The sequence below is a fragment of the Ursus americanus genome, chromosome 7 (assembly GCF_024610735.1).
Source record: "Ursus americanus isolate L20-20 chromosome 7, mUrsAme1.1.p, whole genome shotgun sequence".
NCBI lineage: Eukaryota > Metazoa > Chordata > Mammalia > Carnivora > Ursidae > Ursus > Ursus americanus.
In genome coordinates, this window is record NC_142133.1 from 28,061,143 (window position 1) to 28,082,560 (window position 21,418).

Sequence of the window (21,418 nt, forward strand, 5' to 3'; positions counted from 1 at the left end):
CAGTGATTAGAACTGAATATCTGCCTGTAACACAGCCTGGGGGAGTGGGCTGCCTAGGCTTTTCCGCTTTCAAAGATTTTATTTGTTTATTTGACAGAGATAGAGACAGCCAGCGAGAGAGGGAACACAAGCAGGGGGAGTGGGAGAGGAAGAAGCAGGCTCATAGCGGAAGAGCCTGATGTGGGGCTCGATCCCAGAACGCCGGGATCACGCCCTGAGCCGAAGGCAGACGCTTAACCGCTGTGCCACCCAGGCGCCCCTTCTGCTTTCAAGTTCCCTGTTCCCCGCCCCCGCCCCCTGCTTTTACTTTAGCTCTCAGGAGTAGATGAAAGCAGAACACTTGTGTGTTCTCAAATGATCAGGGAACAGGGCTTGAAAAAAAAGAGAAAGTTCGTCAGCACATGGTTTAGCTAAGTACAGCTAATAATCTAGGCCATCTAGGCCAGGTTCACCCAGACTCGATCAGATTAAACATATGCTGTAAAGGCATCACTCTATATTTCTCTTGAGTCATTCCGTGCAAGTCTGAACTGGTGGTTCTCTTTGTTCTGAGGTTTTCATTTTCCTACATAGTCTTTTTTTCCCCCTGTTGTGTATCTTTGTCTGTCATGATAAGTATTTTCCTCAGGTTTCTGCTAAACTTTGGTTGCCTGCTTATTTTTAAGAATAAGAGACTGGGGTTGCCTGGCTGGCTTAGTCAGTACAGCATGTGACTCTTGATAATTGGGGTCATGAGTTCAAGCCCCATGTTGGGCATAGAGCTTACTAAACAAAACAAAAAACAAAAACCAAAAAAAAAAAAACGAAGAAGAGACTAAACAGCTGATTGAAGACCTTGAGCAAGCAGGTGTGGCTTGTTGTCTATGAACTTTATGTTAAAGGTAGTTTGGAGGCCATGGCACAGGATTTGTTAATATTTCCCTGAATTCAACTATCCATCCAGTCTCAGAGTGACCTACCTAACTTACAGGATGTTCAGGAAAACATCTGAAAGCCCCTTTACTAGATCAGGTAAGTGATCTAGTGAGAGTGGAGAGGCGGGTAGAAAACTACATGTGTATAAATCTTCCAAACACACTAATCGGCTACCATTGCTGCCCTGAGAAGCAGTTAGGGAGCGAAAGTAGGAAAAAATAAGCACCAGAGTGTCATTCTGGAGAAATACTTCCATGTGGAAACATGGAATAGGGAATTACGTTAGATTGAACAGTGTGTTAGATTGAACTTTTATTTATTTTTTAAGTAATCGCTACACCCAACCTGGGGCTCAAACCTAAAACCCAGAGATCAAGAGTAGCATGTTTCATCAACTAAGCCAGCCAGGTGCCCATGAACTTAAATTTTAAATTCATCTTTATATTTGCTTATTTGTTTGGTCTCTTTGCCATTTCTAAGTGGAAATATTTAAAATCTCCATTTGATAGCTTCTCATGGTTTTGCCAGTTTTTCATATATTTCTGTCACTTTATTACAAGTTTAGTATTTACCATGATTTCGGGTTGGTTTTTTTTTTTTTTTAATCAAATTTTCTTCTTCAGGTTTTTTGTTGTTTGCTGCAAAAAGCTTTAGTAATTCCATTTGGTCCAGGCTTGGGAGAGGGCTCCAGGGTGGTTGAAAAGCTGCCTCGTGGGGGCGCCTGGGTGGCACAGCGGTTAAGCGTCTGCCTTCGGCTCAGGGCGTGATCCCGGCGTTAAGGGATCGAGCCCCACATCAGGCTCCTCCGCTATGAGCCTGCTTCTTCCTCTCCCACTCCCCCTGCTTGTGTTCCCTCTCTCGCTGGCTGTCTCTATCTCTGTCAAATAAATAAATAAAATCTTTAAAAAAAAAAGAAAAAGCTGCCTCGTGGCTGCAGGGAGAAGCTCGGGCATAAGCGGTGGCACCTGGGTGGGAGGGACCCCCAAAGGGCCCCCTCAAACGCTGCTGGGCTCCTCGTCTTCCAGTGTGAGCCTCGCCCAGCCCAGCCTGAGGGGGGGGGCCTGTTAGGTGGCGGCCCATCTTCTCGATCACCTTCTCATCGTGGTTCTCCAGCAAGTCACAGAGATGGGGTCCTGTGTGCGCAGAACCCAGGGCGTGCAGATCCAGACAGTCCTGGTTCTGGTTCCTCTCCAGAACCCGGGCGGGGACAGAACTCTTTTGAGACCGCTTCCGCCCGGCCTTTTCGCTGACTTCGCATCTTCAAGAGACACTCAGCACGCTCGTGCTTCTCCTCGGCCAACAGGCGGAAGAAGCGGCCCGCGCGCTCCAGAGCCACATCGTCAAGGTCAACATAGAAACCCGGAGAGAAGCAGGTGTAGGAGGCCTGCAGATGCATGCTGACCACGCGGTTGACGGCGGCCTCCACCTCAGTGAAATAATTCTGAGGAATCTGGGAGCTCACCGTTGATCGGTAATAAGGAACTAAGCTCAAAATAGCATGTTGGCTGGTCCCGGAGGCAGAGGATGGCCGAGAAGATGGCTCCAAAGTTATCACTGGAAAAAAGGTTGGAAAGTGGTGGGAGGCTGATAGAAGGGGAGTCCTTGGGTCTGTTCCATCCAAACACTGGTTGACGCAAAAGACAGATCAGGGACCCTAAGGCCCACTGCCTCTTCTTGAGGTTTGAAAGCTACACATTCTGTTTTTATTCTTGTTGTGGTTACTTCCAACCCCTAATTATGTTTATTTGTCTTTACCAGTGTTTAAAGTTATCAATATTGGAGTCTTACAACAACACAAGATGGTTGGCACACTGTCATCCTCCCTGCTTTCTCTTCCAAACATTTCTTCCTATTGGCCCCCTGCCCCTCTTCCTTCACCAATGTTGGTATCACTTGAAGTTTTTATTCTAGATTGTTATGGTTAATTTTTTATATTTAATACTTGCCTAATTGAATAAATAACTTGTTTGAAGATACTATTTTTCCTTACTTCCTATATATGTTTTGTCCATTCATTTATATTTTTAACTATAAAACTAGTAAAATTGCATGGTTTTAAAAAATCAAATTGTGATTTAAAAAGGGGGTGGTAAAGTAGCCCCTCCCAACTCCTGATCCCAGAAGTAATCACATTTAACTTTTTTGCTAGTCTGTTTTTACCTTTTTTTTTTTTTTAATTTTATTTGAGAAAGAGTGAGCACAGGGGAGAGGGAGAAGCAGACTCCCTGCTGAGCAGGGAGCTGGACACGGGGCTCAATCCCAGGACCCTGGGATCATGACCAGGGCCAAAGGCAGACACTTAATTGACTGAGCCACCCAGGTGCCCCTGTTTTAACCTTATTTCTAAGTAATGTGCTCATCTGCTATTTCTTACCAATTTTAGAGGTTGTCTTAACCTGTCTCCTTCCCACCCCCCAACGGAGAATTTGACTGCCTCATACTACTAGTCCACATTTCCTCTACAGCCATTTCAGATTCAGAAATGGAAGTTGCGTGTCAGGAATGAAGTGTGAGCCTCTTCATTACCTTTACTGTAATTTGAAAGAGAAATAAACTTTAACTGTGTTTAAACCACCATATTTAGGGTCTCTGTTAAAGCAACTTAGTCTGTACTAAAACTACTAGAGGGATAGATGAGCTTATGAACATAAAAGGGTTAAACTTGGGAAGCAAGGGGAAGTAATGGAAGTCTTAGATATAATTACCCATTCTACACAAAAAGGCCTCAGGGACGAACATCTGTACAATGCCAAAGATTCTTCCATGGGCGAAGGTCATCGAACTTAATGAAATGGCTGTTTGACCTTGGACAAGTCACTTAAACTTTCTCTGACCTTGGAATAAAAAGATTGAAGAAGTCCATCTTTCAAGAATTCTTTCTTGCTCTGTCATTCTGTAAAGGGATATTGTTCTAGAAAAGAAGAGAGTGATAAGGAAAAGCTTCAAACATTGAGTACCTGAGTTGATCTCTCAGAGATGGCATAATAGTATGTGGATCAACACCAAGACCAAACGTTATGAATGGGGTCCAGTAGTAGAGCTCTATTCTCCAGCTCTGCTTGCAAACTGGTTGATTATTAACTGACTTCTTTTTATTGAACCTTGCTAAAAGCAAGGACTATCAGCCAACACAAACTTACATTCTGACCTTTTTAAAACTCCTTTCCTCAAAGCTATAGGCTTGGTAATCTGCCTTCCAAGTTAACACAAGTGACACATCCCAATACATGTGGAAAGAGTCACCAGCCTTCTAGCCAGCAATATGCTTATACCTACCAATGCCATGCATAGCTTCGATCTTTGTTATTGTGGTACACCACTTCCAGGGACCAAGTTTTCCCTTTTAGGGACTACATTAAGTTTCCCTAACAGATCAAAAAATACAGTAGCTAAAAAAGATAAATACTTTTTTCTCATATAACAGTCAGAGGTAGACAAGCAATCTAGGGCCTGTTAGGCAGCTTCACTTCACAAGGTAATTCAGGGCCAAGGTTCCTTCTATGTTCTTGCCAATCAGTCCTTCTAATCCTCATGGTTTCAACTGGCTCACCACCATCACAACAGAGTTCAAGCCTAGAAGAAAGAAAAGAAGTAGAGGGCAAGTAGCTTCTCTTTAAGAATTTACTTAAATACAGAGCTTGCCTAACTTCAATGTCTCTGTGGAACAAAAATAGTAAAAGATTTGTAGAAAGTCAGAGGTGATGTAATGAGAAAAACTCCTGACATACAGTTAGCAGGTTAATTTCAGATCTCATTATGGTAATTAGTCATTTGGATAGGGCTTTACTTTTTCTCTTTTTTATTTTTTATTATTTTTTAAAGATTTTATTTATTTATCTGACAGAGAGAGAGACAGCCAGCAAGAGAGGGAACACAAGCAGGGGGAGTGGGAGAGGGAGAAGCAGGCTGCCAGCGAGGAGCCTGATGTGGGGCTCGATCCCAGCGTTCTGGGATCACACCCTGAGCCGAAGGCAGATGCTTAATGACTGAGCCACCCAGGCGCCCCAACCTTTTCTCTTTTTTAAAGATTATTTATTTATTTGAGAGAGAGCAAGGGGGTGGTGGTGGTGAGGGGAGGCAAAGGGAGAGGGAGAGAATCTCAAGCAGACTCCCCACCTAGCAGGGAGCCAGCCAGGGGGCTCCACCCCACAACTCTGAGATCACTACCCCATCCAAATCAAGAGTCAGATGCTCAACCGACTGAGCACCTCAAGTACCCTGTCCTTCTCTCTTTTTTAAGATTTATTTATTTTAGAGAGAGAGGGGGAGAGAGAGAGAGAGAGGAAAGGGCAGAGGGAGAAAGAGAATCTCCGCTCAGCAGACTCCCTGCTGAGCAAGGAGCCCCAGGAGGGACTTGATCTCAAGACCCTGAGATTACAACCTGAGCGGAAACCAAGAGGCGGACGCCTAACTGAGCGACCCAGGTGTCCCTTTTACTGTCCTTTCTGATTCTGACATTGAGATTTGGTTCTCAGAACAGACACATTGCAAGTGTAAATAAAAGTTATTGGCACGTAGTATTTACCCTACAGGACTGAACCTTAATATCTTACTCGGTTCCCAGTAATAGTATTCACTACAGTAACACACGTAGGGAACCTGTTAACGTTAATGAAAACTGAATTTGTGACCCAGAGCTATTTGCATTTTTCAGGAGATGGTTCCTGCTAAGGACAATGCCTCACCCAAGATACTTTTGGTGTCCCTCAGATGATACAACTTTCCCATTCTACCTAACCTAAACAGGTATACTAAAATGACCTACAGCTCCAACTATTTCATTCATTCTCTATCCTAGTTCTTTTCTCTCCCATGTTTCCATTTCTTCTGGATTCAGAGTTGGTCACTTAAGATCCGACCGGGAGGATCTGGTTGCTAAGCGACAAGACGCTGGGAGGGTGGGGACGCTGCACTGCGACAAGCCTGGGAGTGAAAGCGAGAGGGGGAAGGGGAAGGCAAAGGCAAGGCGCAGAGGCCGCAAGCCTCAGGGGCTTGCCGCCCCAGTCCTGCACGAGCTCGTTGCTCATTGGCTCCGCCGCTGTGGCGCTGGCCTGTGATTGGTGAGGCGGCGTGGGTCGGCGCTACCCTGCGAGCTGGAGGGGCGGTGTGTGTGGGCGCAGTGGCAGAGCTTGCGGGCCGGGTAGCTGGAGCTTCATGGCGCGAGCGCTGGCTGTGCCGGCCGCTGCAGGTGACGGAGGCGCAGCGAGGGCCACCGCGGCCCTGGGCAGGTGAGCGAGACGCCGAGGGGCCGCCGGTGCCGGCGGGGGGCGGGAAGTGCGGCAAGGGGCCGTACCGCTGGCAGCCAGCCGTTTCCCGCCGCGGCCTCCTTTCTCGTCGGGCCGGGCCGGGGTCCCGCTGGCCCAAACGCCCCCGAACGTCCCCGCGCGCAGCCTGCACTTCGCAGGCCCTGCCAGACCCAGGTCCCCGTTTCCCGTCCCGCCCGCGCACCAGCTGAGGGAACCCCGGCGTCTGCCCGCCAGGCCGCGCCCTGTGTCTCTGCCCGCATCTTCTCTCAGCCTCGCCCCGCTGCCCGTCGCCTTTGTCCGCTCCCCACCCGCTCAGCGCCCGGAGAGTTTCTGCCCCTACGGGGGAGGCGGGGACACCACAAGCTGGGGAACCCTGAGGACGCGCCTCGAAGTCAGCCCCTGCGCCGAAGGTTTGCAGGGCTTTGATCTATTCGTCGTGGGTTTCAGATGTGATTTTATTTTCTCCTTCACGGTGAAAGCCAACTGCCACGGTTCTTATATGTGGTCAGGAAGCCTGGGCACAAGGCTTCTCCCCATGGGATGACTCTGATTTAATAATCTCCCGTCGTTTTATACCGAAGGCCTTTGACCTGCCATACCGGCCCCTTCGTTTCGCACCTTTCCTCTACCGAAGGAAAAACCTCTGTCCACCAAAGCCTTTTTCTATTTGAAAAAAGAAAAAAAGTCACATGCCAGTCGTGGACTTCTCTTTGGTCTTAATTAATTAGGTTGGTTTTAGTAATACATTTAAGTAAACCAAGGTTGTGGGGATGGGGAGGTAGGACATGAAGAGTGTTCTTTAAAAAAGTAGTGCATTAAATATAATTTTTATTTCTGGTAAATAAAACGTTTCACCTTAAACAGTAACATTAAAAAAATATTTTATCACGAATTGAACTAGATTTAGTGGTAGTGTAATTTGAGCTTCAAATTCTTTCTTACTGCCACGGTTTTTGATAAGTCTGTACTTTTTTTCCAGAATGGAGTGCGCTGTGACAGCTATTCCAAGGGAATTTACAAGAATAAAATGTATATTATAAATGAGTATCACATTTGAAATACACATACAGATTTTAAGTATTTGATATGAACAATATTTTTGATTAGTTAACAGGCGCCAACACGTTGCAGGCCACAATAATATTTATTTATTTATTTATTTATTTATTTATTTATTTATCTATTTATTTATTATTTTAAAAATTTTTTAAAGGTTTTATTTATTTATTTGAGAGAATGAATGAGATAGCATGGGGGGAGCAGAGGGAGATGGAGAAGCAGACTCCCAACTCAGCAGGGAGCCCCATGCAGAGCTCAATCCCAGGACCCCAAGATCATGACCTGAGCCAAAGGCAGATGCTTAACTTACTGAGCCACCCCGTGCCCCTTATTTATGTATTTTAGAGAGGGAGCATGCATGGGGTGGGGGGGGAATTGGCCGAGAAGGAGAAGGAGAGAAGCAGACTCCTTGCTGAGATCATGAACTGAGATGAAATCAAGAGTTGGACCCATCTGACTGAGCCACTCATAGAGATTTTTTCCTTGGTGCTTCTGTTGCCTGAACATCTTGGACACCCTTCATAGCTGGATATGTTATTCAAGGGCTTCTGGATTGAACTAAGGGAGGATGTGGTGGGTGGGGAGCCAGGTAACAAAGCAAGAGAAGCCTCCACTGTGTAGAAATTAGTGTGTGTGTGTGTGGGGGGTGCTTTGGCTTTTTATATTTGGCAGGGTGTGTTTGGATGTGTGTAGGGATTAAATCTTATCAGGTCAATTGTCATGTTTTTTCTGAAGACAAGGAGGAAGAAAAGAACACTCTAAAAAAAGTTGCTTCAAACATATAGAAATAGTACTAATTATAATTGTTAATAGAATGTCCCACCATTTATGACTAATAATCACATGGCACAATGACAATGATTATGCTTATCCTATAATGTCAGATTAACTTGTTTTTAAGTTTCATTTGGTTACATTAGTAAAAAATATACTCAGCCTTCATTGTTTGTAGCATGGACATTCACTCGCAGAAGAATAAAGCAAATATTGCTTAGGACTAGAACGAAATTAAATTCTTTTTAACCAGGCTTTTTGTTGTTGTTGTTGTTAAACTCTACCATCCATGAATTGCTAATCAAGGTATAAATCAGGCACACTTAGGGATTTTTTAAAAAAAAGATATAGTTTATTCAACTTCTCCCCCCAGTGTTTTATTATGAAAAATTTTAAACATATAGCAAAGTTAAAAAAAATGTTATAGTGAACCTCTGTATACGTACCACTTATATTCTACCATTAATATTTTATTTTACTTTTTTAACAGATAATTTATCCATCTGTCCATGTATCTGTCCATCCGCCAATACATAATATTCAAATGCTATAATATTTGAAGAGATTTGAGCTGTATATTCTGCTTATTTTAGGTCAGTTTTATTTTTCCTTTATAGGTAGCATATAATTCTTAGGAATAAATTATAACTGATTTATAATGTTCTAAAAACACTTGGATTTCAGATGTAAATATGTCTATTTGTCTTTATTTCTAGTTCTAAAAGATGAGTCGTGGATATTCAGAGAACAACAATTTCTTGAACAATAACAACCAAATGGTGTTGGACATGATCCTTTACCCATTAATTGGAATCCATCAGACCATCAACTGGGAAACTGTGGCAAGGCTTGTGCCTGGATTAACACCCAAAGAGGTAAATAACCATCCCCCGGATTGCTCCTGGAAAAATCAGAAAATGATCAATTTAAAGAAACAGCTACTAAGAAAGGAAAAAAATTTTTGAGTTTTACATATTCATATGCATGAATACTGAATGTGCATGTGATATGATTTGACTAGATACAAACTACATACATTATATATTAACCCACCTGGTAGGTTTAAATTCAATTGTTTATATAACAACTGAAAATTCACTAATAATATCTGCTTTTAAGTAACAGAACTGATACTGTAAAATTATGGGTAGATAAAATTTTTGTAAATCAAATTATGCTATTAAATCCCTAATGCTATGCTTCTCAAACTCGAATAATGGACAGACCTTTTTAAAGGAAAAAACTTGAAAACTCCCAGTGTTGACTTAAATTATTTTTATTATATAAAGTAAATTAAATGTACACTAACAATACTAGTTGTAAACACACCTATATACCCCTAACCAAATTTACGTATCATGGACACAAATGAAAACTAAAAACAACAAAATTCAAACTAAAAATGGTTACCTAATGTGGTAAGTAATAGTGTTTTGCTGATTAAAATTAAATTGCCGATTAAGCAAATATTGTATGGTCTGTTGTGGCACAAAATTTTTTGCATTCAGCCTGTATTGCCATGTGCCTTTCAGAGACTTCATTCTTTTTCCACTTTTCTCTATTTAACCTACTATGAAACCTTACATTGCACCATGAGGTTACTTGCTTTCCCTTGACACCAATGCCTCTTCTCCTCCACCGAGTTACTTCCCTATCTTTTTCTTTTTAAAATTAGCCTTAGACAATTAAAATATTTCTTGGTACAACTTAATTGTAAACAGAAAAGCAAATAGGCATTGAAATACACTGTCATCCTGATGATTTAGGTGATTTTATTAATTTTATGCGCAGAATCAAAACTCGAAATTTAAAAATTCCTACATTCTTTGATTTCTGGTAATTCATCCATGAAACCTAGTTTGAGAAACACTTACCTCAGAGTTTTTGCTGTTAATAGGAACTCTAAAGTGGGTGAATCATCTTAGAGTTCTCTAGAAGTAGAAATGACATTAGTGATTTTCCCCAGTAGATTTAAAGCATATTCACCATTGCTCTGGTCCATCATATACACACAATAAATACTTGTGGAATCAGTGAATGAACCAAGTTCCACCATCTTCTTCTTTTTTTTTTTTTTTTAAGATTTTATTTATTTGAGAGAGAGCAAGAGCCAGAGAAAGCAACACAAGCAGGAAGAAGAGCAGAGGGAGAGGGAGAAACAGACCCCCTGCAGAGCAGGGCTCCTCCCAGACCCCGGGATCATGACCTGAGCCAGGCAGACGCTTAACTGACTGAGCCACCCAGGTGCCCCCACCATCTTCTTCTGCAGCTGAGAAAACCAATACCCACAGGAAACTACTTGCTCTCAGTTATGTTATAGGTCTTTGTGAAATGATGAGGGAACTTTTTTTTCACTACCTAATTTATAGTTTTTCAAACCTTTTGGTTAAGTTTTGAAGCTTGTTAGGTTTTAAAATGGGGCAACCCGTGAACTACTGTTCTAACTTTTTATTATGAATATCTTCGAACATATAGAAAAGTTGAAAGAATAGTACTACAGCCCTGTATCCTTATATAGATGCCCTATTTGCTTCATCTCTTTATGAAATTTTTTTCTGATATTTAAAAATAAGTGTCAGACACGTGGCACTTCACCCAATAGACTACAGCATACATCTCCTTAAAATCAGGACATTATTTCATAACCACAGTATCATGGTTGAACTCAAGAAATTAATAGTAACTCTGCCATATCAGCTAATATTCACTGTGTATCTAAATTCACCCAATTGTTGAATTATTTTTTTTAACTAAAATACAACTAAACGTGAGATTATTTTTAAGTAGTGTTCATTTTTAAATAATTCTTTAAAGGTTTATTTATTCATTTGAGAGAGAGAGAGAGCACATGCATGTGCACACAAGAACGGACAGAGGGAAAGAATCTCAAGCAGACTGCCTGCTGAGTGTGGAGCCCCTGCAATACAGGCTTGAGATCACACACACACACACACACACACACACACACACACACAGGAAGTAAGTGAAAAGTCAGAATGATAAGTCTGACCCTATCTAAAGTAAGTTGTTAACACCTTGTATATAGCCTTCCAGATACTTTTCTATACATACAAGAATTGTTAAGATTAACATACAACAAATGTACTGTTTTGCTGCTTACTTTTTCACTTAGCTTATTATAGACATCTTTATGTGTCAGTTAATAGACTTCTGCAGCATTTAAGCTATGAGCTATATCATAATTTATTAAACCAATCCCTTTTGTTGGGTATGTAGGCTATTATTTCCAACTTTTGGCTACTACAGATACCACTGTTAAAATATCTTATCCTTCTTTCCTTAGGGGATAATGCATTTTTAAGACTTTTGTTATGTATTGCTGACTAGGAGGGCCATCAGTGTTATATTCCAGCCAACATAGCTGAGTCTTGATCCTTGTACTTTAATATCACATATTATTTGTGTGTCTGTGTGTCTTTTCAAAATTCTCATTTATATAGATTTTAATACGTGTTACCTCATTGCCGTTTTAATTTACTTTAAATCCTAAAGAGGTTGAACATTTTATATTTTATTGTGCCACGTCCTTTTTCTATTTGTGAATTTGTTTTGTTACTAGTTTTTTAAAAAGATTTTATTGATTTATTTGAGAGAGAGAGCAGAGCAAGAGAGAGAGAGAGAGAGAGCATGAGCAGGGGTGAGGGGTAAAGGGAGAGGCAGACTCCCTGCTGAGCAGGGAGCCCAATGCAGGGCTCGATCCCAGGACCTCAGGATCATGACCTGAGCCAAACACAGACAGTTAACTGAATGAGCCACACAGGTACCCCAATGTTTTGTTACTAGTTTTAAATAATGGTTTTCTATATATTATATTAACCCTTGATCTAGCTTTTATCAGTTTTTTTCAGCCTATTAAGTTATTAATGATAGTCTCTTATATACAAATGTTTAAAAGTTTAAAATGTTTAATGTAAAATCTATGAATCTTTTACTTTGAAATCTGCCTTTTTTATCATGTTTAGAAAATTCTTCTTAACCTGAAGGCTATGTATAATACGTAGTCACCTACATTTTCCTGACTACTTTTATTTTCTACATTTAAATCTTGACTCCACCTGGAGTTTTAGTTTTAACTTTTTTCCTAATGATTAGTTAATTGTCTCAACATTTATTGAATATTTTATTCTTTTTTTTCTTTCCAAATTTTTTATTCAAATTTTAGTTAGTTAACATACAGTGCAATATTGGTTTCAGGAGTAGAATTCAGTGATTCATCACTTACATACAACACCCAGTGCTCATCATAACAAGTGCCCTTCTTAATACCCATCACCCGTTTAACCCATCCCCCCATCCCCTCCCTCCATCAACCCTCATTTTGTTCTGTTTCTTTAAGAGTCTTTTATGGTTTGTTTCCCTCTCTTTTCTTTTTTGATCCCTCCCATATGTTCATCTGTGTTTTTTTTTTTTTAAGATTTATTATTTATTTTAGAGAGAGAGTGCTTGCAGGGAGCAGGGAGGGGGGAGGAACAGACGGAGAGGAAGAGGGAGAAAACCAGACACCCACCCCACTGAGCAGGGGGCCCGAGGTGGCTCTACCCATCCCACAACTATCCCACAACTGTGAGATCATGACTTAAACCAAAATCAAGAGTTGAGTGCTTAACTGACTGAGCCACCCAGTCGCCCCCATCTGGTTTTTTTCTTAAATTCCACATACGCGTGAAATCATGTGCTATTTATCTTTGACTGATATATTTTGCTTAGCACAGTACTGTCTAGCTCCATCCACATTGTTGCAGATGGCAAGATTTCATTCTTTTTATGGCTGAGTAATATTCCATATATTCCATATACAATGGAATATATATATATATATATATATATATATATATATATACACACCACATCTTCTTTATCCATATATATATATATATATATATATACACACACACACACACAATGGAATATATATATATACACAACACACACCACATCTTCTTTATCCATTCATCAGTTGATGGACATTTGGGTTCTTTCCATAGTTTGGAGAATAATTTCATCCTTTATTACTAGTTTGAAATTCCAATCTCTTTCTACATTTACTGTTCTGATCTGTTGATTTCTTTAATCCTATTGACAGTTCTGTATTCAATTATTTTCAATATTGCTTTAATATCTGGTAGACAAAAGTCTTGTCTGTGTTTAAGTTTCTTGAATGTTCTCTCAATCTCCTGGATGATCATTTTTTTCCATTTTGATGATGATATGTTGGTATTTTAAAAGTAGAGAAAGGACAGATTAAGAGTTTTCATGTGTTTAATTTAGCTGAAATAATGTATCTAATTTTTCCAAAGTGACTGCACCATTTTACATTCTCACCAGCAATATTGGAAGTTTCCAATTTCTTCACATCCTTGTCAACACTTTTATTATCTGTCTTTTTGACATCTAGGAAACGGGGGTTGGAGGTGAGGAGGCCGGGATGCCTGGAGCCAAGGGGGTCCCCGGGCAGCACTAGCCTCCCTAATGGGTATGAAGTACTAATTCATTATGATTTTGATATGCGTTTTCCTGATGGCTAATGATGTTCAGTATCTTGTCATGTGCTTATTGGCCATTTATAGATCTTCTCTGGAGGAATGTCTATTTAGATCCTTAGCCCATTTTTAAATTGGGTTGGCTTTTTTTTCCCCAAAATTTTTTAACATTTTATTTTTAAATAATCTCTATACCCAACCGTAGGGCTTGAACTCATAACCCTGAGATCAAGAGTCGCATGCTCCACCAACTGAGCCAGCCATGTGCCCCTTGTCTTTTTATTATTGAGTAGTAAGAGTTCTTAATATATTCTAGATGCAAATCCCTTGTCAGATATATGACTTGCAGATATTTTCTCCTATTGTGTGTGTGGTCTTTTCATTTTCTTGATGGTGTCCTTTGAAGCACAAAGTTGTAAATTTTGAGGAGATCTGGTTTATCTAATTTTTCTTTGTTGCTTGTGCTTTTAGTGTCATAGCTAAGAAACCATCACCTAATCCAAGGTCATTTTCTCCTAAGAATTTTATAGTGTTAGCTCTTATAGTTAGCCTTCGATCTTTTTTTTTTTTTTTTTAAGATTTTATTTATTTATTCGACAGAGAGAGACAGCCAGTGAGAGAGGGAACACAAGCAGGGGGAGTGGGAGAGGAAGAAGCAGGCTCATAGCGGAAGAGCCTGACGTGGGACTCGATCCCGTAACGCCGGGATCACGCCCTGAGCCGAAGGCAGACGATTAACCGCTGTGCCACCCAGGCGCCCCCAGCCTTCGATCTATTTTGAGCTAATTTTTGTATGTGCCTTAGGTAGAGGGTCCAGCCTCATTCTTTTACATATAGATATCATGTAATTTTTGCTTGAACACAAAGAACATTTTTTTTTAAAAGATTTTATTTGTCAGAGAGAGAGAGCGCACAAGCCTTCTTTTTCTTGTGGCCAGTGGCCAGTAAGCACATGACAAGATACTGAGCAGGCAGAGGGAAAAGCAGGCTTCCTGCTGAGCAAGGAATCTGATGCGGAACTCAATCCCAGGACTCTGGGATCATGACCTGAGCTGAAGGCAGATGCTTAACCAACTGAGCCACCCAGGCTTCCCAAACACAAAGAACGTTTAACAGTATAATTTAAATTATTTGTAGTTCACTTGCTTCTTTGTTTAAGCAATCATGTATTCATTTCAAAATTCATAATTTTCTTGTTTTTTAAATATTAAAAATTGCCATTAAACCTTGTTAGATAAATCTACATTCATTTTCCAATATAGCTATGCATTTTACTTAAAAGACATCAAAGGAACCTGTGTTTTAAAAGCCTAACTACCACCCACTTTACATTCTCTGTGTTACAAAAAATAAATTCATTTTGAAGAAAAAATGGATTCAGTGAAACCATTTATATTTTTTATCTTTGTCAACTGATAATAAATATAGACCACAGGGAAATATGGTTGATAAAGGCATTTCTCATTTTCCTATAACAGCATAAACATATTATGCCATTGAGTTAAAGCGTATTTTAAAAAGTTCTATGGGCTCCTGGGTGGCACAGTTGTTAAGCATCTAACTCTTGGTTTTGGCTTAGATCATGATCTCAGGGTCATGAGATCTAGCTCCACAGGCCTGCTTAAGATTCTCTCTCTCCCTCTCCTTCTGCTCCTCATCTTCCCCCACCACTACCCCTACCTGCCGCGTACACACATGCACATACGCTCTCTCTCTCTCGGAAAAAGAAAGTTCTACCCTGAATTTTAAAAAAGAGAAAAAAGGTCAGAAGCTTTTGTATATTGAAATGTGTGCTAATTTTTTAGGTATTACCCAGCAGATTAGAATTCACTTGTAAAAAATGATTATAGAAAAATATCAAATAGAAAGCAAGAAAATAATCTTCTTCTTTTTTAATTAAGAAAGACCTGCATTTCCTTCCTTTTATGTCATTACAGTGTGCAAAAAGGTTTGATGAACTAAAGAGCAGTGGAAGTTCACCTGTTGACAACCAGTATAGTCCCCTGATGGCTGCTGGAGAGAGTCCTGTGGAAACCTTAGCCACATATATCAAATCCTCCCTTCTTGACATGCAGGGAGAATTTCAGGAGACTCCAGTTGGTCAAGATGCAATTTCCAAAATGGGTAAGGTTTGAAAACAAAATGCAGTACTTGTCCTTATGATAATTTTGCAAAATATGCATTTCAATCAACTTTTCTTTATTTATTTAAAGGCTATTATCAACATTGCTAGGAGATCTATTAGGATTTGTATCTTCCTGATTTTTAGAAATGTGTTTTTGCTATATTTGAAAAATGTTTTAATGTTAATGTACATATCACCAAAAAAAGCTTTTTATTATATCAAAATTTATTACTCCAGTCTGTTAGCCTGATTATGTCATAAATTTAAAGAGATTTGACCTACACTTTCTACTTAGTTTTTTTTTACTGAGAAAATGTTTCTTGTTCCTCATGTTATGTACCTTTTATTGTAGTCAACATTAGCTTCAAATGACACAGTGGCAGGATAGAAAAGATGTTTTATGCGGTTGGAAATAGTAACCAATTTTAGAAATCCTGAGTGTAGTGAATGATTTAAATCTCAGCAGCAGCAGTCAGAATACTGATACAAAAATTTGCTTCAGGAAGAGAGAACTATATTGTTGGCTTTTGAACATTCGACCCCTGTCCATTCACACCACATCATTTTTTTAAATCTTCAATGTAATGTTAGCAATGTGTGATCCCTTTTTTTCTACTGTTTCTTCCATATACCTTTAGAATTATTAAGGGAAATGCCACCTAACAGAGTACCATCTTTAACTAGCCTTGGAAACCATGCATTTACAGTGTAACCATTCAGTAAGTAAAAACCCGTTCTCAGCTAGAAACGCTAACCACCCCCTTTGTTTTTGTATGTGTTTGTTTCTGTATTTAAGGAAGACATAGTATAGCTTCCACAAGGAATTGTTCTTCAGAAAGTGAAAATTGTACTACTCGTAATGGTGGAGAAAAGACTGAAGAATCTGAAGGGTAGGAGGCTGGTTCTTTGCTAGATAAGATTTAATATGAGTATCAACTTTAAGTCATAAAATATATGATTGGTGATTGTATACATCACTTACCATAATTTAGGAATTTCACATCACACAATTGTTCAAATTGTTGGAATCAGGATAGTTCATGTGTTGAACTATAACAATTGCTTGATGGCTAAACATATAGCTTATTCATGTTATAATTAAGTTGGACTACAGTTTTCCATTTTAAAAATTCATTTTCATGTTTATAAATATTAAGAATATCCTCTACTAATATAAAACTTTGAAAAGCAAATTTTAAAACCCAAAGAAAAATCTCTGCCATTAGTTCTCCAGTTTTATTAAACTAGTTGTATATCTTAGAGCCATTGGAATATAATTCTCATTATAGAAACTTTAAAAATTAGAATACACCTTTCAGCATATTGCAAGTTTTGATTGTTTTATATATATTACATACAGTAAATTAGACATATTTAAAGTATTCACCTTGATGAGTTTTAACAAATGGGTACACCATGTAACCATCACTCAAATGAAGTTATCGAATATTTTCATATCTGAAAGTTCCTTTCTGTGTTTTCAGTTCTGATAGGTTTTTTTGTGTGTGTGACAGTTTTATTCTTATATAATTCATATGCCATAAAATTTACCCTTTTGAAAAAGTTCTGGAGATAGATGGTGGTGATGATTACACAACAATGTGAATGTACTTAATGCCATTGAAATGTACACTTAAAAGGCTAATATGACAGATTTTTATGTTGTGTGTATTTTACCACAATAAGAAAAATTCACCCTTTTGAAGTGATTTTTAATTTATTCACATAGATTTTTAACTGATAGTTTTGTGTAGCACAAAAATTTATCAGATAATTTTTTACTGGAATTATTTAATATTTCATATTGTTGACCGAAAAGCCACAGAAACATTATGCTTCATTATACCAGCCATTACCTGTTTATATTTTGACCATAATTTCTTTGGAAGAACAATTTGTGAAGCTATTTAAATTCCTTTGACTTTGAGAAGAGTGTTGGTTAATAATCCTTTTTCTGATAGCCCAGTTTTGTTTCAGATGTAATTTTTTTGTATTAGAAAGTTATGGAGTTCCACTGAATACATTAAATTCATATTGTAGGTCAGTGTATCTCTATTTATTCTCTTTTGTAATGATGGGAAGGTAGTTGTGGATCACAGCGATATTTCCTTTTGAGGTGATATAATTTTCAAGGGAAAGTAAATTCAAGGAGTATATAATTTTTGAAGTTGTCATTCTGATGCATTATCCAAACTTATTTTTAAAAATGTTAATAAGCACACTGTAGTCTTAAGAACCCTTTTAGCTACATTTTCTAATTTACATTTGATGAATGCCTAGAAACAAACTTACTTGCTGTTAAAAGTAACTAGGAAGCCATGCTAGTTTTTTGACTCTTTAATGAATGATTTTAACTGTTTTTCATATTTATTAATAGAAAATTTTAGTATTTAATCTTTACTTATCATACCCATGACCACGTAAAAGTGCCATTTTATATTCTTCATAAGAATTAGACTGTATTATTTAATTTTTCTTTGTGAATTGGTATTATTTTAAAATTTTTGTTATTAACTTATAACTTGAAAAATAAACTTTAAACCATGTAAATTAGAGTCCTGTAGTAAAAATATTTTTGTTTTTCTAAGCTCTTATTAGGCTTAATAATCTTACAGTCAATAACTTAACTAAAATTAGTCAAAATCTAAGATATAGATCAGATTAGCAAGACACTTAATGAAAAATTCTGAATGTCAGACCCTGTAAAATTGATTTATGGTCAAAACTTCCAAAAACGTCTTGTTCTCGTACTTCCAATAAATGTCAGTATTCTTAGCTCCTCTTCTAAAACTCTAATCATTTGATTTTTGTGTAACATTTTTTATGAAGGCCAAACATGGTGATCCATGTATGTGATGAAGCAAAAAACTTGAAAGAAGATTTTATTTGCCCACGAGATCTTTTGATATCAGAAATGAAGTACTTTGCTGAATATTTATCTATGGATGCCCAGCGCTGGGAAGAGGTGGACATTTCAGTTCATTGTGACGTTCACATTTTCAACTGGTTGATAAAATATGTTAAAAGGAACACTAAGGAGAATAAAGATTGTGAGATGCCCACTTTAGGTAAAAGACAATCTATTGCTTATTTTGTAGTGAAATTTATGTGTCACTTGGTAGTTGCTTCAGGCCAAACATGCAATGTGGAAAATTATTTGAACATTAATATTTGTGATCAGATTAGTAACCACCTTTTAGGAAACTGATACCTCCTCCTTTTTTAGTAGCTTATAGTGAATGTGCAAGTAGACAAGTCTCTAGATCAGCAGTTCTCACTGTATGGTACATGGACCTCTGGAATCCTAGAGATCTTTTAGAGGATTCACAAGGTCAAGACGATTTGCATTATAATACTAAAATGTTATTGCCTTTTTCTCTGTGTTGACTTTTGTTCAGCTGGTACAGAAGTGATGGAGGATAAAACTGTGGGAGCTTTAGCAAACATCAGGGCAGGGGCACCAAACTGTACTAGTAGTCACTATATTCCTCAACACCACGTGCTCATAGTTAAAAAGGAAAAAAATAAAATGAAAAATTCACTCTCACTTTAAGAATATCCTTGATGAAACACTGAAAATTATTAATTTTATTAACTCTTGACCCTTGAGTATGCATCTTTTTCATGTTCTATGTGATGACACGGAAGTGCACTCCTACTTCACACCAAAGTGTGATGGTTGTCTGGAGGAAAAGTAGTTGTGCAGTTGATTGAGTTGCAAGCTAAACTAGCTGCTTTTTAAAAAGAGAAAAACATTTCTACTTGAAAGAATGATAGGCAAATTATGGTTTTTCAGACTTAAGCATTTGGCTGATATTTTCTTGAAAACGAATTAAGGGAGTTGATCAGCCGAAGAGAAACAACTGACAGTATCCATCATCAATAATAAAATTCAGGGTTTCAAGTGAGAATTGGAGTGTGGAAAACTTGTATCTGCTTCCATGTGCTTGACAGCTTCTCCATATTTAAAGACTTTCCTGGGGCGCCTGGGTGGCTCAGTCGTTGGGCGTCTGCCTTCGGCTCAGGGCGTGATCCCGGCGTTCTGGAATCGAACCCCACATCAGGCTCCTCCACTGGGAGCCTGCTTCTTCCTCTCCCACTCCCCCTGCTTGCATTCCCGCTGTCAAATAAATAAATAAAATCTTAAAAAAAAAATAAAGACTTTCCTGATGAGACTGGTGGTAATGCTAACAAATGTGATTTTTAAAATATATATTGTACAATGAAATGTTTCAGCATTTGGAAGGTCCACATAACCCAGTGAACTAGTATTTTCCAAATGACCAATGCATGTTGTTAAAATCGTGCATGGGTTAAAGAGCCACTCAGAGTGCAAGATAAGTCATTTGACTTTGAGATAACAGAACAGGAAAAGTTCATTGATATGACTTCAGATTCCATTGCAACTAACCTTTAAAAGAAACTACCAGTTGTTGAGTTTTGATGTAACATCAGAGAAGACTACCCACAAATTGAATGTAGAAACAGATAGAACCCAGCTGCCTTCTGTTAAGTCAGACATTGAAGAAATTTGCAAAAAATGTCAGTGTTACTCTTCTTGCTAATTTGTATTTTGGAAAATATATTTATTTTTCATAAAATATGTTACTATGTAATGAGTTTATTATTCTTTTAAAAGGAATTAAGAAATATTTTAAATTTTTCCCTGTTTTAATTTATGATATTGTCAGTACTGATAGATATAACCCATCTAAACAAAAAAGGGGTCTTAAGGTCAAAAGTTTGAGAACCAGTGTTGTAGATATGAAAGGAAGCATAATTACTAAGTAATCTTTAGTTGGGTGTAGACTTGTATAGGAAGTCACACCTGTAGGTTTAATAAAGTCTTTTTGTGCACTAGAGTTTGCTAGTTATAGCAATACCAAAATATTTTTTTAATCTTGTTAGTAAATAACTTGTTAGTAAATAATCTATAGTCACAATATAAAAGTTTTGTTAGTAAATAACTTGTTAGTAAATAATCTATAGTCACAATATAAAAGTTTTCTTAAGAAATTTATAATTTATTACATTTTAGTGACCAGAGTAATGGAAAAAAGGTTCTAGTGGTTCTTAAATAAAAATTACAAGATTGCCAAATAAAAATTTTCAGCCAATCAGAGTCCAGAGATTCCAGATCACCCAGATATGATATGTACATGTGAAATAAAAAATCATATTATTCAGGGAGAAAAAAAATACTGTTTGATCCAGCATATTTATGCATATAGTAAAGGTAAAAGATGTGTAGCAAAACCAGTCACTCTGTAATCAGTGGCTACAAACAAACTTTAATAAAAGCAATCTTTAGGGGCACCTGGGTGGCTCAGTTGGTTAAGCATCTGACTCCTGATTTCAGCTCAGGTCATGATCTCAAGGCTGAGATTGAGTCCCATATTGGGCTCCGCACTGAGGGAGGAGTTCGCTTGAGATTCTCTCTCTCCCTCGCCCTCTGCCCCTCCCCCCTGCTTGTGTGTGCATGTGCGCAATCTCCAAATAAATAAATAAATAAATTTTTAAAAAATAAATAAATAAAAACAGTCTTTATTCTAACCAAGAAAACTACCAAAATGCTGAATTAAATCTCTGATAATGCAGACAATGGGGCTTAGCTGGAATTATATTAACACCTCCCCGAGGGATTTTTCGCTAGCTCCCTCCTCCCTTCACCATTGCTATTTGAGAGACTTTAACCTAGAAGTAATATTTAAACAAAGATTAGGATTACTTATTTTAATTGCTGTCTGCATAGTACTTTATTTAGAAGGATTGTCTTAGTACTATAATGCTAAAAGTCA

General features: G+C 38.3%; 1 protein-coding gene and 1 pseudogene across 4 annotated transcripts in view; one reads left to right on the plus strand and one right to left on the minus strand.

The window, feature by feature from the left end:
- Window positions 1-964: 964 nt before the first annotated feature.
- On the minus strand, window positions 965-3,680 carry LOC123786147 (ferritin light chain pseudogene; annotated as a pseudogene).
- A 2,310-nt stretch (window positions 3,681-5,990) lies between these two features.
- The window catches only part of SANBR (SANT and BTB domain regulator of CSR), a 62,848-nt gene continuing 47,420 nt past the window's right edge, over window positions 5,991-21,418 (plus strand). Inside the window, exons 1-5 of one of the 4 annotated variants that reach the window (XM_045788045.2) lie at window positions 5,991-6,143; window positions 8,711-8,869; window positions 15,433-15,619; window positions 16,417-16,510; window positions 18,450-18,688. In XM_045788045.2, the coding sequence (XP_045644001.2) occupies window positions 8,720-8,869; window positions 15,433-15,619; window positions 16,417-16,510; window positions 18,450-18,688 (670 nt within the window). In that variant the 5' untranslated portion in view covers window positions 5,991-6,143; window positions 8,711-8,719. Of the gene's footprint in view, window positions 6,144-8,486; window positions 8,588-8,710; window positions 8,870-13,410; window positions 13,489-15,432; window positions 15,620-16,416; window positions 16,511-18,449; window positions 18,689-21,418 lie in introns of those variants that run through there. The other 3 variants (XM_087863427.1, XM_045788046.2, XM_045788047.2) reach the window with 3 other exon arrangements.